Source organism: Cupressus sempervirens, chromosome 2 (genome assembly GCF_028749045.1).
Source record: "Cupressus sempervirens isolate cs-2001-9-10 chromosome 2, ASM2874904v1, whole genome shotgun sequence".
In the NCBI taxonomy this organism is placed as follows: Eukaryota; Viridiplantae; Streptophyta; class Pinopsida; order Cupressales; family Cupressaceae; genus Cupressus; species Cupressus sempervirens.
The window spans coordinates 465,145,444-465,163,668 of record NC_143119.1 but is presented as its reverse complement, the minus strand read 5'-3'; the positions used below and the strand labels follow the sequence as shown (position 1 = coordinate 465,163,668).

Genomic DNA, 18,225 nt, shown 5'->3' with positions numbered 1-18,225 from the left:
AAGAAGAGGTGTACATCTTGAGGATGTTAGTGATGATGAAGAAGTGGCCCCTAATCCAAAACCTAAACCTGAAGTGGAACAAACATGAAGAGAGGCTTTTGAGAGTTTTGTCAAGGGCAAACTCTAGACCTGTTGTTGAAGTTGCTTGCTATGATGGAAGACTTGAGACTATTGTTGTATTAGATTGGATCTCTGAGATGGTAAATTCTTTGAGTATGACAGTACTCCAGAGAATAGAAAGGTAAAGATAGCTGTTACATCCCAACTTTCGACCCAATTTAAAATGTTCATATAGCGGTTGAGGTTCACATGAAGTCAGTTGATAGTTAATTTGTTATAATCCTATGAAATTGTAAGATGGTTAGTCATTATAAATTCATATGAAGATAACATGTTAGTTGATTATTTATCATGAAATCAAAGAATTGAAAAGGCAGTTAGCCGTTATGATTATTTATGATTAATAACTTGTTATAATAATATGATTTAACTGCGGAGAATTTTCTTGTAGGGAGCACATCAAAAGGGTGGAAGCATTGTCAAAAAAGAATTGGGCACAAGAGTATGACCATTTGCATCGTAAATCACCATGGTTGAGGACTTAGCGATTACATAACAGGATTCACATATGAGACACGCATGAGCTATTAAATAAACATTTAAAATATTAATCATTTTAACTTAATTAATGCGTACCTCAAATGGCTTTTGGTTGACTTTTCCACCACATCATTATAATACATATTTATGTACGTACACATATATAAATTAAAGGTGATATCATAGTATTATTTTTATACAAGATTTTATCTATTTCATATGTACATATAAATGCATATACAGGAAGATAAAATAAATCTTCTAAGATGAAATATGTATTTAGATATACATATTTAAAAGGTACGACCTTGGATAAACATTTACTATGTGCCATCTAAATAAGATATATTTGCGTGCAAGTAAATAAATATGTTTATAATATTCTTTTGATTTATAACCTTCAAGTTCTTTTCCAAATTTTATTATTTTCATTATGAGAGGCCGAAATGTACATTTGTCATTTGATGTCGATGAATCTAGAAAGCAAATCTTTTAAACTATTCATGAGTTACGGCTTGCCATCTTTGAATGGTATGAAGTCGTGAGAAACCAAGAACGCAGGGAATTGAATTCTCCTTCCTCACAATTTACCTCTGCAAATTTTGTCATGTTATTTCCTTTTCATTATTATTTTTGCTGAAAGTCGTGATTGATAATCACTCTGAGATTTGCATTCGGAATTACTCCCGTGAAGGCACTGGCTCATTTATCTTCAAAACTTACCAGGTTATGTGGTCGGCTTCCCATATCCGATTGAAATATAATTTATTTTATCAATTAATACTGCATTTCTATTTACAGCAATAAGGTACATTTCCATGAAATGTCATATTTCGTCCCTGTTTGATATCACCGAATAGGTTCTCAATGAGTCGGATCTTTTCATACTGAGTCAAGACCAACTGTTCATGATAAGTGACATCTTATTTTACTGCAGTATATCAGAATTGAATTGTATTCTTGCAAGCCTTAAGATTATTTCTCAAGTCATAAAACCTATGATATACTGGAATAGGTAATATTTTTACACCGGCTAAGGTTCAACAGAAAGAGTTGTATGGCCAAGGAAGAGGGAGAAGAGGTGAGATAAAGATCTACAAGAACAAGTAAAACAGAATCAGAATTGATTCAGCAAATTTATTACTTTTAAAGAATCATTTAATAGCTCATGCATGTCCAATTCATTCTCTGTTGTCAAGTCAAGTGGTGTGATTAAATACCAGGATGCTCTGTGGTTGACAAGGTGTTCCATGTCGATTCCAAGTAGGGAGGGCCTTTCTAATTAGAGAAAGTGTAGAGATAAGTTTAAGGTCCGTAGTTGGGTGGTTAAGCCCCTGAAAATGTTTCCCCTCTCCACAAGATGTCGGGACGTGCATCAGACAAAGATAAGTTAAGCATTCAAACATTTATTAGTAACAAATATTTTACTATTATGATGTTCATTTAAGTAGAAGAAAAGATGGATTGAGTTATATCATCGTTTTCAGTTATTCCTTTAAATAAAAGCAACTCTTATCGTCAATGTAATTTGGCAACCAGTTAGATCGATTGATCTTTGAACTAGACCTAGAATATATCTATATGCTGGAGATAGGTTTATCTGATGGATTGATATTTCAGTCTTCTATTTATTTGAATAATGAATATGAACGTATTTTCCTAACCGAATGTTATTGCCCTAAATGATCCAACAGTAATTGATGCCCTAGATGATCCAATGATAATTGATTGATACAATGGTATGTAATGCCCTAAATGATCCAATGGTAATTGATGCCCTAATTGATACAATGGTATTTGATGCCCTAGATGACGTGTTGGTATTTGTCTTTACGATAAAGTAGTATAGCTATTTGTTCCTTAAGAAGTATTTTATGGACTAACTTGGGTTTTGCAAAAGCATCCCTAGACAGTTTTCGGTTTTGAATTCTACGGTACGTAGATTTTAAATTCCTTGGTAAATTCATTGTTGGTATCTTCAATTGTTAGTTATGAGATTTCCATTAAAATAATTGTAGTCATTAATCCCATACCCATGAACATAACTGTCTTCCTATGATAATGAAGTAATAATTGTATTTCTTTGATATGTTAGTTGTTAGTTAAGACCTAGAAAATGTGGATGTTACAATAGCAGTCACCAAGTTAAAGGGTCATGCTTCAGTTGGGATCATTTGCAGGTTGAAAGGCACAAAAGAGGGAAAGAAAAGATCAAAACATGGGCAAAGATGATTGGCAAGATGAAGAAGAAGTTTCTTCTTGTAGATTACCAAGTTAATCTATTAAGGAGAACTCAAACTTTGGGACAAAAGGATATGATAGTAAAAGAGTATACTAAGGAATTTTAAAATTGAATATAAAATATGGACATGTGAATGATAAAATTGAGAAGGTGACTAGATACCTGAATGGTTTGAGGACATCAATTCAAGATAAGATTAGTTATGTTAAGATGGATAGTGTGGAAGAAGCGTATCAATATGCCTTGAAAGCTGAAGAGTTGTTGGCAAAGAAACATGATTGAAGACAAAGAAGAAGAGGTGGTAGATTTCAAAGAAGCATAGGCGGAACCTATGGAGAAAGTAGCAGGTCTGACAGTACAATGCAATATAAGGGTAAGATAGAATGGAAAGAGGAACTTGCAGGTAAGAGAAGTAATTACACTAGAGGTAGCTATACTATTTACTCTATAAATAAACATAAAGGTAAAAGAGAAGAGGGATCTTGGTTTAAAAGCACTTGTTTTAAGTATGGAGAAAAAGGACATAGAGCCTTTGAATGTACCAATTCTAGCAAGAAAATTAGAGGTGGCAGCAAAAACACTTTGGCTTGTGAAGAAGTTGTTGAACCACCTAATGAACCTAAGCATGGTGAGAACCTAATGTTAAGAAGAATCATGTGGAATGAGGAAACTAATGAAGAACTTGTTCTGAGAAAAAGTTTATTCAAGACTAGATATAAGGTTGCTAGACAAAGTTGCAAAGTAAAAATTGACAGTGGAAGTTCAGATAATTTGGCATCAGAGGAGCTGGTTAAAAAATTGCAGTTGCAGAGATTGAGACGTCCTAAACTTTATCATGTTGCTCGAATCAAGGAGGAGCATAACTTACTAGTAAGTGAACAATGCCTTGTTAAGTTCAAAATTGGATATTATTACGATGAAGTTTTGTGTGATATTATTCCTATGGATTGTTGTCATATTCTGTTGGGTAGACCTTAGCAACATGATAGACAAGCTTTGTATGATGGTAGATTGAATCAATATACTATTTGGGTTGATGGGAAGAAACAAGTATTGTTTCCTTTGATGGAGAAACTTGATGAGAATCATTGTAACACAGTAAGAGTATCTTTAATTGAAGGAAATCAGTTTGTACAAGATGTGAAGGAGCAAAATATTTGTTTTGCCTTGATTCCTAGGAACACTGAGAAACAAGATATTAGTAGTCAATGTATGGATTTGATACATGGAGCTAGCTTGCTTAATAAAGCACCACATAGGCTAACACCTGTTGAAAATGAAGAATTCAATTGACAAGTGTAGGAATTGCTTAGTAAGGATCAGATCAGAGAAAGTTTGAGTCCTTGTGTTGTACCTGTTGCATTGGCACTTAAAAAGAATGGAGAATGGAGAATTTGCACAAACTCTAAAGCTATAAACAAGATAACAGTGAAGTATACATTTCCATTGCCTAGGATGGATGACATAATGGATTCTTTAAGTGGAGTAAGATATTTTACAAAGATTAATTTGAAAAGTGGGTATCATCAAATCAGAATCAGAGAAGGAGATGAATGGAAAACTGCTTTCAAAACAATTGAAGGTTTGTATGAGTGGTTGGTTCTACCTTTTGGTTTAACTAATGCACCTAGTACTTTCATAAGACTGATGAATGAAGTTTTGAAGAAATTCTTGGGTAAGTTTGTGATTGTATATCTTGATGACATTCTGATACCCTATAAGACTAGAGAAGAACACCTTCAGCATATTAAACAACTGCTACAGAGGTTGAAGGAAAAAAAGTTGTTGATTAATTTGAAGAAATGTTCATTCATGAAGGAAGAAATTGTGTACCTTGGTTTTGTGATCTCTGGTAATGGTTTGAAGATGAATCCTGAAAAGGTAAAAGTTATCTTGACTGGCCTACACCTGAGAATGTTGGGGAAGTTATTCTTAACTGGCCTAGATCATTTCATGGATTGGCAAAGTTTCTATAAGAAGTTTATTAGAAATTTCAGTACAGTATGCAATGCAATGACTGAGACTATCAAAAGAGATAAAAAGGATTTTAATTGGACACATGGAGCACATAAGAGTTTTGAAACATTGAAACAAAAGGTGGCAGAATTACCTACACTTGCTTTGTCTTATTTCACTAAGGTTTTTCATGCTGATTGTGATGCTAGTGGAAGTGTCATTAGAGCTATTTTGAGTCAAGAGGGGGGACCTGCAACTTTCTTTAGTGAGACATTGAATGATGCTAAGAAAAGGTATTCACTTTATGACCAAGAATCCTATTGTATTTGTTCAAAATTTGATGAAATGGAAACATTCTTTGATGCCTAAAAATTTTGTGTTGTACACTGACCATAAAGCTTTGCAGTGTTTGGGAAGTCAAAATAAATTGAATCGGAGACACATGAAGTGGGTAGAGTTGCAGAACTTTTCCTTTGTATTGAAACATAAGAGTGGACAATGTAACAAGGTTGTTGATGCTTTGAGCAAAAGGAAGAATTTGTTAATAGAAATGAGAGTTGAGGTACTTGGTTTTGATGATTTGAAACAATTGTATGAAACTGATCATGATTTTGCAAAACCATGCTTGTAATCAAATGATAAGTGAGCAAGATAAGTAAGCATTTCATTCAGGTAGACATGTTTAAAGAAATTCTATTGTACATACCTAGAGGATCTATGAGAGATAACATCATGAAGGAGAAACATAGTAGAGGGCTTGTTAGACATTTTGGAATTGACAAAATAATAAAGATGATCTCTAACAGATCTTACCAACCTCAGATATACAAAGATGTTTAAAATATGGCCAAGAGTTGCGAAATTTGTCAAACAGCAAAAGGAGCTAATCGGAATTTGGGTTTGTATTCACCATTGCCTATAGCAAATAAACCTTGGAAAGATATCAATAGGAACTTTGTTCTTGGCTTACCTAGAACTCAGAGAGGTGATGATTCTATTCTGGCAATGGTTGATAGTTTTTTTTAATGGCTCATTTCATACCTTGTAAGAAGACATCTGATGTAGTACATGTGGCTAAATTGTTCTTTAAGGAAGTGGTAAGATTGCATGGGTTGCCTAAGACTATTGTTTCAAATTGGGATATTAAGTTTACTGGTTATTTCTAGAGGACACTTCAGAAGGAGTTGGATATAGAACTTAAGTTTAGTTCTACATTTCATTAGCAAACAGATGAACAAACTGAAATTGTAAATAGAGTTTGGGTAACTTGTTAATATGCTTGGTTGGAGATAAGCCTGCTAATTAGGACCTGATTTTAGCACAAGCAGAGTTTACTTGCTACAATTCTGTAAACAAAAGTACGAAGGAAACACCTTTTTTGAGATAGTAAATGCAATACACCCTAAAAGAACTATTGAGTTGAGAGATTTTAATACTCAAAAGAAGGTAAGTGTTGATGTAGAGGAGTTTGTGGATTTCATGAAGAATTTGCATGAAGTAAAGAAGAATTTGGAGACTAGTAATCAAGAGCTAAGTCACAAGGTTCGAGTTGAAGTTCGACAACTATGAAGTTCAAATGAAGTTTGACAAGTCAAAACATCGAAAAAAAATTGATATTAAATTTGCCTTATGGAATTTTCAAAAATATATAAATATATGTTATTTATTATTATATGTTTGAGTTTCATGCAAAGAACTTTTCAATTCAAAACAACAAAAGAAAACATCTCTTCATGTCCAACAATATATCCAGTAGTTTGACATTACAAAATAGATTTGAAATCATTCCAAAAACGATATCACATTTATAAGATATAAGTCATAAGAAACATGTGAAATCATGATTACAAAGTCCTTTTACTATCCCAAAGAAAGATCAGCATTTTAGAACCTTCAAAATAGCTCAAAATTATCAAAAGTATCAAGATAATTTTTGTCAAAACATTATAGTAAAAAGTCAATACTATTAAACTTCAAAAAAGCTCCAAGTCATCAAGAGTATCATCATCAGTATCACTACTCAACTCATCATCCAAGAAGTCAAATTCCTCTATAGCTCAAGTTGTCATGTCTTCTGAAATTCCTTGTTGTGAAGAAGATGTGGAGTCCTTTGCTGATTTGTTCAAGAGCAATTTCAAATTGCTGCGAACATAGACAAGATCTCCCAACTTTCCAAACAGCAACTTGTTCATCTTTTTAGAATGAATGTGGTCAAAGAAACTCCAATTCCTCTCACAGACTGATGAACTTGCTCCCTAACTCAATACTCTAATGGCAAAGCCTTGCAGTTCAGGAGTTTGTGCCCCATAGCTTATCCACTATCTATACCCAATTACCTCAGCTCGTGCCATGTCATGTTGTGTTGCTTCCATTCCAAACATCCCTTTTGTTTTCTTGTATTTTCAACATTGGTCTCTGATTAGAAATGCAATGTCTCGATCTCGCTCATACTTGCTAATGGCATCATAAAGCCCTGTCATAATTTCAAAAAAAGTTTGTCTACCAATACGAAATGACCTTGGCTCCAAATAGCAAGTTGTATGTAAAGGTGTGTGCATAATTTTCCACCTAGAGTCAACCACCTCTCATATCTCCATGCACTTTGCTCTACATTTTTCAATGCTCTCTAAATGGACTCTTTACAACGGTTTGTGCTTTCATAAAGCATGCCAAGACAAGGCATGTCACCATCCACCATATGAAGAACATCAACAATTGGCCCACATATATTCAAAACCTTTGCTCTACTATCCCAAAAATTGTTGTTTAAAATTATTTGGTCTATGTTATTTCCCTTTGCACTTTTAGAGAGTGTTGAATTTTCCCACTCATTAGAACAAATCACAGATCTCAAAGCTGTCTTCTCTTCAACCACTCTCCTTAAAGTGATATAAAATGAAGCAAACCTTGTGTCACAAGGCCTCAACAACTCCCTAGATGCATGTCTCAATGTGAGACAATGATTTCTAATGAAATTTGCAACTACTCTCCCTCTGTGAATTGCTTCATGTATCCATGAGAACTTGGCCAAGTGATGCAGCAACAAATCCAAACAATGGGCTGCACGTGGGCTCCAATAGATCTACAGGTACTTCTCTACAATCAACTTCCCAGCTCCCACACAATTCGCTGCACTATCAGTAACCACCTGAACCACATTTTCCACCCTTACCTCAATAATGGCTTCCTCTAATGTCTGAAAAAATGTGTTCTGAAGTTTTCTTTTGATTCATTGTGTCAATCACTTTCAAGAACACAACACCTTCAGGGAATGCCACTAAAACATTAATCAATGGCCTCTGGCATATACCTGACTACCCATCACTCAATATAGTGCAACCTATTGATTTCCAAGAATCTTTGATATCAACTAATTTTTCTGTCACTCTATCATTGAACCACTCTAAAAGAGTTGTTCTGATAGCCTCTGAAGACGGAGGTGTAACCTTTGCCAAACTCCACAATTTTGGAAATTGCATTATGGAAATGGAGATTTCTTTCTGAATTGAATGGAGTAGCACTTGTAAAAAATAATCAACACATGCATCATCCACCTATTGTTTCTCTATTAGTTTCCAAAAGGTATTTAATGTTCCACTTTGTTTTATTGCACCTATGATTATAAACTTGAGGAAACTAAAAGAGGCCATAGATGAGAACCTAGACATGTCCACTTCAATTCTTTTTTTTTTGCTTCTTTTTTCAAGTCACCTTCATTCAAAAGGGGATAATTCTCTCTCTATATCAGCTCGCATTTCATTACTCACTTTTGGACATGCTCTAACACCTCCCCTCTTGTACCCCCAAAATAATACCAAGTAGTCTCTTGCCCTTGCTAAAATCCTAGTAAAATCTTTCGTACATTTAGTACAATAGAGTTTAGAAACATCCTTTGTCACATATTTCCATACTTCAAATTTTGATTTTTTGGGAGCCATTCAATTACAACCTGCATGATATACAAGAAAATTAATATTTTTAGTTTAACAAAATATCAAAAATAACTATTTGAAACTCTATAATGCATATTAAATTAAGAGCAATCTCCTGGCAATTCTATTTTAATTAAGGGAGTAAAAAATGACCTTTCTTCACTCTTAATAAAATAAAAACTATTTTAAACTTTAAAAACAAAATAATATCACTAAATCAAAATAATATATAATAAATAATTTGGTAATAATGAATAGACCTATAAAGGCCGATTCATGGGCTTTTAAGGGCTAATCCTAAATAGAGAAGGGAAATGGTGTGTTGACTACCACCAGAGGAAGGATGGGTAAAAATAAACTTTGACAAGGCAGCTCAAGGAAATCTAGGGGTCTTTGGATGTGGTTGTATAGCAAGAGATCATCAGGGCAACACCCTTGCTTTTGTGGCCAAACGATTGAGGGATGGAATGAATAATGTGGTAGAATGTGAAGCGGTTAAAGAGGCTTTAGTCTTAGGTGCTAAATTGGGTTTCTGTAGAGTGCATCTTGAAGGGGATTCAGAGATAATCACTAACGGAATTAAGAAAGGGAAGCTGGAAGTGTGGCATCTTGACAAACACAAAAGTTGATTAGATGCCTATAAATGGAGTTAGAGTTTAAGGCTTCCCATGTACACACAGAAGCAAATAAGGTGGCGGACAAGTTGGCCAACATGGGCGCAAATGCAGCTTTGGGAATTCAAAACGAAATTTTTGAAGACCTTATGCTTCTCGACTTGGAATAAAGATTGGAAAAAACAATGAAAAGGCCAAAAAACCATTTATGCTCACTAAAGAAGGGAGTACAATTGAAATCATGAATCAATACTCCCAATAGCATTCATGAAATATCAATCCCTCGCACGTGTCAGAGATTGTAATTATTTATTGGCACCCCAGATAGAGAAAGCTTCCAAATTGTTCGAAGTGTGTGATTTTAAGGAAGGAAAAAAAGGGCATTCCATAGGGTTTTCAGGAGAGAGATGGAAATGGAGGCTAATTTTGCGCTTAAATCAGCAATCAGACGCAATCGTATGAAGGGAAGATCACGGTTAGGTGTCTAAAGAACATTTTAATGTTTGATGATCAGGAGTTCCTGGAGGGCATCCAGCAGATGTTTGGAATGGAGTATCTGGAATCCTACTGGAGGAGACGATCCAACTTGGATGTGGTTTCGCTTTTTGTGGCGTTGATGCCGCTAGTTGGTGAGACCAAGGAGGAAGTCTATAGGGTCGTGTCAGCATGTGTGGACTCACAATGGCTGCAGGGGTTGGAGGAGATTATGGATAGAGTTGTTCTAGGTGTCAAGTTGGAGATGGGATAGGAGCCATAGAGGCTGATTAGGGGAGGGGATTCTTCAGTTCAACCCCTGATCATCTATTCATTGCCAAATCCACAAGGGGTGCATGTTCCGTAGGCAAAGAAAGGGTGGATGAGGATTGTGGAATTTCTGCAAGAGAAGATATGAGTGTCGAGTGAGGAGAGGTGGGGGTTTATGAAGGCAATGCCACAAAAGAGTGTGATAGCTCCAGGACAGTCTCTGTGACACCAACTTGAAAGGAAAGCCCAAAAGGATGCTGGAGATTCCACAATGCATGGAAAGCCTCATTAACTGAAGAGGCGGGCACAAGTGAGGGCAGTAAGCATCGCCAAGGAACCAGTCCTCTAGGCATGCCAAGGTCAATTCAAGACGACCAGACCATTCCAAATTTCACAAGGGAGGAGGCGGCAGAGTGGTCTAAGGACTAAACACAGATGGTTGGCAGAGGTGGACGGTGTCTTTGACTTGGGCATATAAAAAGTATCTTTTTTGTGGGTGGGGATGCTGTTGTCTTTTGATTGGGGTGTTAGTGCCTGGTTTTTACTGTTTATCATCTATATATGTATGTGGGGTAGGGAAGATATATGTTTGTAATGCTTTTGGCCAACTTATGCAAATGGCATATCTGATGTAATTCCTCTTTTTAATATTAATGAAAAATCAAAATGTTACCTATCAAAAAGATAGACCTATAAAATATACTATTTTGCACTTTACAAACTAAAAATAAATAAGAAAGACATAAAGATTAGATAAATAATTTTTAAAAAGTCATTATAATATTTATAGTTTACAATTTTTTAAAATAAGTATAATATTTTAATATAAAATTTGAAGTTTAAAAATTATATATGTGAAAAGTTAACCATTTTAAAATTTACAAAATTTTTAAAAAAAATGTAAAATTTGTATTATAATATTTTTAAAGTTTACAAAATTAAAATAATATATAAAATTTGCATTGCATTAACATAAATTAATCAAAAACAATAAAGTAAATTAAAATCTCTATCGAATCCTGTTGAAATATTTTAATATTTTAAATCTACTAACATTAAACAATTAAATAAATTAAAATACATTATATTCATACTAAAGACATATAATAAAATATAATTTAAAAAACATTATACTCATACTAAAAACATAAAATAAATTCTTATTAAAAAAACCTAAACCTAAAAACAAAAAATTGAAATCTTAATAACTCGTACCTAGTGGTTGTCAACGGAAGATCAGACTCGCTGCAGATGAATGGTCATTGCAGACGAGTGGTCATCGAGTTGCAGCTGAATAAAATTTGTCATCGGGTTGCAATCTGCAAAGACCAGAGATGACGGACGACACTGGAACAAAATCCCGTCGATGGCTTTGAATTACATCCGAATTCCACTCTAACATAAAAGCCAGATTGGCGCTTTGAATCACAAATGATAGTTGCCATCGATGCTCAATATAACACATGAAATCTCTAGCCGCTGATGGTCACGAAAACACAAACAGAAGCCCTAGCCGTCGATGCTCAAAACTTATTGGTATATTCTCAGTATGCAGATGGTTGAATTTATAATAATAATAAAAAGTGGTTGAAAACCCTACAAATAGCATGATAAAATACTATTTTTGTTAAACGAAAACTATTTAACTTTCCATTCAAACTTTTGACGAATTTCAACAAAAAAATTTAGGTTTTTTTGGTTTGCCGAATTTTGAATTTGAAGCCAAAAATTCAGTGGACACTATGACACGCTCAAGAGTATAGAAAGAGGGCAAATAAAGGAAGAAGACACAAATCTTTTGAAGTTGGAGATAAGGTTATGATTCACTTGAAGAATAATAGATTTTCAGATGGCACTTATAACAAGTTGAAGATGAAGAAGTTTGGTCCTTATAAGATCTTGAAGAAATTTGACAATGGAAATGCTTTTGAAGTTGAATTACCAGAAGACGTGGATATTACACCAATATTCAATATTGTAAATATCTTTCAATATTTTGAATCAAATGAGGAATTAAAAGATGAGCTAGATTATACCAAGAAGAAGATTGATAGCATTGAGAAGGTTTTGGATAGCAAAGTAAGTAAGAACACAATAGGAAAAGAGTATTTGGAGTACCTTGTTTAATGGAAGAATAAACGGTAAACCAGTTGAAGATACTTCATGGATAACACAAGCTGAGTTGGATCTTTATGATTCAGTTCAAAGCATCAGGGTTTCCAGATGAGGACATCAATTCTTTGCTTACCCCAAGTGTATGGTGCAAGAGCATCTTGGGTCAATGAGCAATCTTGCATCAACCAAAAATATTACTTTGTTTTCTATACCAATTTGTTGTTTGAGGAGTAGTCGTTGTTGCTCATGGTTTCAAGTTGTGCGCAATTGGCATCTTATTGTGGACCCATTGGTGATCCTTATCCTAACTGCACGAAATCTAATTTCCCATTGTCCTTGGAGTTACGTGCCTCTTTCTCCGCTCACTTTTCAGTGTGTATTTCATGCAGCGCATTGTGGAAATTCTTTCAGCGCAGTTTCCTTCCATGACATGGTGTATTGCACAGTTGAAAGACATCTCTTGGAGCTTGGATTAGATTTAGGAAAGCATGATTATCAAGTTCAGACAAAGCAGGAAGTTCTGAGGTAGAAGAAAGTCTCAAGCTTGTAGCTTTAAGCTCTGATGTCGTAATTCATTGTACTGGCCACAACCTGGAAGGCCTCACAGTGGGGAATGTTGGATGTTGAATATATATTTTATCATGCGAGTTGTCTAATCAAACAGTGCTTGATTCATGGAATAAATTGGTTCTTGCTGCTGAATGTGTTTTTGCTTCCATGTGTACTCTTGGCAATCTGTTAGGAGATTGGATTTATGTCCTTCCCCCTACCACCCTTGTGTCAAGAGACCATGTGAATGGAGCGACTGAATGCAAAAGCAGAAAATTCTGAAATGAGAATTGAGTGTTAAAATGATGAAAGTGTACAAGGACAGAAAAACTTCCAAGCTACAACATTAAAGGACTTCAAGGTTAATATCAACATCTAAGCAAAAGAATTAGAAGTCTCCATAAAATCCGAATGGTAACCTCCGAATGAAGAGCTGCAAGTGCAACGTCACAGCAAGAAGACATTTTGAAACAATAAAACTCACAAATCAGGGACGTGTAGACTGAAAACTCAAACTATTCAGGCATCGCAGATATATCCAACAGAAGCAAGGGAAAGTTTGGAAAAGGAGGTTGAATAAAACCATAATGTCTTTTCCCGAGCACATGGCAGGAAAGAATTAGACAAATGAGGAATTCGAACAATGTTTTCAATACCTTGAAATTTCAGTTGTCTGAGAGAAGTTGTGATACAATGTTATAAAGATGCAATGATAGAGAGAAAGACAAGTTCAAATCCATACACTATATTAAGGCAACCCACACCTTGGCAGACATTTCCGTATAATAACAAAAATAAATAAAAGCAAAAATATTGATCAGAGTCTATTGTGCCCTACCATTGAGAATTGTATGTATGCATAATGCAAGCTTCCAGCTCTTGCATTCTTGCAATGCATCACACTCGCATGTATGAATTCCCATTTTATCACACTTGAGTAATAAAATAGTGTAGCATGAAATAACAAACGATAAAGTCCATAGATAAGCCGATAGTTTATTGAATAGGCTGGCGGCAAAGTTGCTTTTGGAAACAAATGATATCAAACCCCGTTGTACAAGATTATAAACCATGAGACAACAATAACTGATCGCCCAAAATTTCAGTTCTGTAATTGGAGGCAAAAACTAAGCCCCCTGCAGGATATGTATATAAACGAATTGTTAACTAAAAAGCCTAGTTCCCTTGTACGATATGTATAAAAACGAAATATGTGCTAAAAAGCCGAACCAGTACTTTTAGATTTTCCTAGCAGTATGTCTTTGGCTTCATTGACTTTTGCGGCAAGGTAATCGCTGCCACCGGCGTCTGGATGGTTCGCTATCATCACCTTTCTATGCGCCTCCTTCACCTTTTCCGCATTGACATTTTCTCTGTTGAGGCAGAGATGTTTATGTCATAAGAGATGCGGATTTGAAGGAAGGAAAATAAGTGAGTGGAAGCATAAGAAGCTTAAGGAAGGTATATACCTGACTCCGAGAATGAGGGCGGCTTCTCTCCTGCTCATGGTTTGCTGAAATCCGCCCTCATAGAATTTACGAGTGACGGGGCGAGTCTTGAAAGCGTGCCAAGCGCGGATGCCGTATCGCCCTGCCAGCGCAGCTGCTGCAACTGCTAACCCTACCGCCAATGGCGTTGCCTGTACATACCCACTTTTCAATCACAACTTTGAAAAACACCCAATCAAACTGCATTTGCTTCATATACCAACTCACCATTTGACTCGGCAGCAGCTATGTTCAAGCTTCCATTCTCAGGGACGGACGAGCCTCTTCAGATGTCCTGCTTGATGCCCACTTCGAACTCGAACCACCGCGGATTAGCTTCCATCAATTTGCTCTCGCCCAAAATTTCTCCTCGATCTTCTTATTATTATTAGTTCCCACGGCAATCTTATGGAATCGTTCAGTTTTGAAGCTAATTAGTTTTCACCAATAGGATTTGAGAATTAATCTATCTATGAATTTTTTTTTTTTTTTTTTTTTTTTTTAAATAATTTATTTATTTGCATAATTGAATATTTTAATCTATTTTTCAAATTTGCAAAAAGTTATTTATCTGAATTTATATTGGCTGTCTTCAATAAAAACAATGAAAAAAATCCAATTTCTAAGCTAAAATTACAAAGAAATTAAAAACAAGGACAGATGTGCTTTCGTATTAAATGTGAAAGTGGGCCATTAGTGGGTTTCGTATTAAGTCAAAATGGACCGATGTTCAGGTTCCTTTTATTTTAGTGGGAAAGAGGGCCATTAGTTCCGTGGCAGAATATTTATGTAATTTTTAAAAATTAATTCATTAAGCCACTTGTAATGTGCGCATGAAAAATGTTGGTTGTAAATGACATTTTAATACAACATAGGTATAGCTATGTCATTAACATAATTTCAATTATCAGTAAGACATTTTTTAATTTTATATTTGGTAATTTATAATTATCAACTGTTTCTTTAAAACAATATATATTTATTTATTGAAAAAATATTCTTACTTTAAATTTAAATTTATTAAAAAATATATAATTATTACATACATATCAATGTTTTCTTTTAATGTAAGATTATCTATAAAAATTATTTATGTTTTTAAATTCTAATTATTATCTACAATTATTATATTTCTTTTAAAATGTCATTTATTTTCTTATTTCTAATATATTTCATTTTACTTTTACTTTTTTCATTTTTAATTTTTTTTAAATTTTTATTTCTCATATTTTAGTTGAACTTGACTTACAATGCTAATTACTAATGATATTTTGTATTTTATTACTCTTTTAAAAAGATTTATGATTAGTATATTGAGAACTATTAAAAAAATATTATCTTTTAATGAAATGTACCTATTTTTCCATCTAAATGAGTATAATTATATTATTGAGTCATTAAATATAAATTTTAGTTGTAATATTAATTCAAATTATTTAAAATATATAAGCTTCTCAATTCTTTTAGTTAAATATTCTTCACATTTTAAAATATTTTTAGTTAAATAATTTTTATTATCAAATACAACCTTCTACCATTAGATGAAAACGTCCTTCAAATTTTCAATAGTTCTCCTAAAAATTCAAAAAAGGATTATACATACACAAATTCTATTCTTTTCCCTTCAAACTTGTGCTCATATATATAAAAAAATAACATGTCATGCTTAATTTCTATTTATGAATTAAAGCCCAACACCAAAAACTTCTTTCGATGTTCTCGTGCCAACAACACCACCAAAAGTAGGAACTTTGGCGCTTGCGCCTCTTGTTATTATTATTATTAATTGTTAATTATTAATTAGCCGATAGTTAGCTGATAGGCTACCTTCTATGAAGACGCCCGTCGGAATTCAAGGTTAGATGCCGAGAACATAAAAATGATGACAGAAATGGGCTACCACCGATGCCGACTTTACATAATGACCTGGTCAGGAATGACTTGGTGGGACGCCGCATGTTTGTATTCAACGTTGGATGGTAGACGTTGGTGCTGGAAAAGTGTCAAGCTTGCGTCACGCTTTCTTTTGGAGGATACTTGAAGAATGTTTACCGACTTCTTTAAGGATCTGTTTAGTTCGTGGAAGATGATAGGAATTGGCTTTTTCAAAATCTAGATTTGAGAATTTTTTCATATGTTTCAAAATTGGTAAAATGGAATTAGAATACCAGACTTCTAATTTTGTCTCAAAATCAAGTTTTTTGTCTTCCTACTAGCAAGTAGGAATTGAAAATCAAAACTTGGTTATGCTTTTTGAGGAGTGTAAAATCAATAGATTTGATTACTTTTTGGAATTTGGCTTCAACTCCAAGCTTACGCATAAAAATGTGTCTTCGCACTCATCTTCTGTGTGAAACAAACGATTCAAGTAAAATCCTAAAAATAAGAATGAAGATTTGCAAAACTTTGATATGGCTAAATCGAGATTTGTAGAAATCTCAATTTCTACAATTTCACGAACCAAACAAACCCTAAAAGATTTGTGTTTTCATTTACATGCATAAACACTTGGGATAGGAAAGAAGAGTGAGAAGAGACAGCCAAGCAAGGAAATGACATGTGGAGAAGAGATAGCCGAGGCACATAGGTGGAACGTGTCATATGAATGTTTTATGGAAGCCATATAATCCACCATCTTGTATGCCTATGATTTGTTCTTAACTCAAACAATTATGTCTTTATTTGATGCCAAAATAGTTCTCACAGGGCTCTATTGACACTGCTCTACAAAGCTCACAAGATTATCCTCAAATGCTTCCTTTTTACAGGCACTTTGCTACTTATAGAACCTTATTAATTTAGTGGAAATTGATTTTCCTGATTGGCAAACTTTCATTGTGGATTTCTTTTGATTGTCATTCTTGTACTTCCTATCAGGCTTTGGCTTTAGTAGTTGCGTGGGAAAAGATGGCTTTAGTAGCTATGTGGGAAAAGATTGCATTATCATATGCTGGAGAATTTTTAGGTTCACTCTTTCAAGTATTAATATTCTATTTCGTATTTATTTACTGTTGTATATTGTGAGAAGCAAACTAACTTTGTTATGGTTTTGCAGAAGAAATATTTATCTACGACGCTTATACATGTTAAATGTTGAGACTTTTTTCCATCGAGAGAGAGAGAGAGCTCAATCAGGGCATTTTTGGAACCTAATGAAGGTATTTCTTGTAAGCATGGTTGAGACATATGTTCTTGAATATTTATGCTTCTGGTGAGATTGTGTAAAAGTTTAGAGTATCAACATTTCGGATCATACTACATGATCCATCATCATGATGAGAGAGCTAAGAAAAAACATAATATGTTGCAGACCTAGACTGAATAAAAAGAAAAAGAGAGGGGGGGCTAAGGAGGACAACACGCAGGTCAAGGAAACAAAAGAAGGAGAAGGAAGATACTAAAGAGGTCAAAAGAGAGTAGGAAAAAAGGAAGATAAGTTAATATGAAAAATTAAAGGAGAGCCTAAAAATTAAACACGATTAATAATAAAAATGAAAATAAAAACTAAAAACTAAAAAGAAGAAAATAATAATAATTAAGAAAAACAATAAGATATATTAGAAACACAAACAAGAACTAGAAAGACTGAATTACACATAATACTAATACTAATATATAAGCAAATATGCAAAAAATCTGAATGTATATATATATACACACACATACTAACTAGAACATATAAGAAAATGAAAAACGAACGATAGAAAATGAAAAAATTACAAAAAGAATAAAAATGAAAAAATGGAATTAAAACCATAAAAGAGAAGAAGTAAGGATAAAAAGAAGAGATAAAAATAAATTAAGGAAAACAAAGAAAAAATAAAAGAAAAAGGGAAAAAGTAAAGAAAAACTAAATTAAAAAATAGATATATATATATATATATATATATAAAGAAAGAAAGAAGAAAAAAGGAAAAATGAAAATGAAAATTAAAGAATAAAAGAAAATAAAACCAAGATTGACTAAAAAATGAGAAAGATATATA

The 18,225-nt window shown here is 33.8% G+C and overlaps 1 protein-coding gene across 1 annotated transcript; it reads right to left on the bottom strand.

Annotated features, from left to right (window-relative positions):
* Positions 1–13,725: 13,725 nt before the first annotated feature.
* Positions 13,726–14,635, bottom strand: LOC149573061 (mitochondrial import inner membrane translocase subunit TIM14-1-like). Its single transcript, XM_089814232.1, has 3 exons — positions 14,468–14,635; positions 14,222–14,391; positions 13,726–14,125 (listed from the first exon to the last, which is right to left on the bottom strand). Exons 1-3 carry the CDS (start codon positions 14,468–14,470, stop codon positions 13,969–13,971), a joined length of 330 nt encoding a protein of 109 aa, XP_089670358.1. The 5' UTR covers positions 14,471–14,635; the 3' UTR covers positions 13,726–13,968.
* Between the last annotated feature and the right edge of the window lie 3,590 nt (positions 14,636–18,225).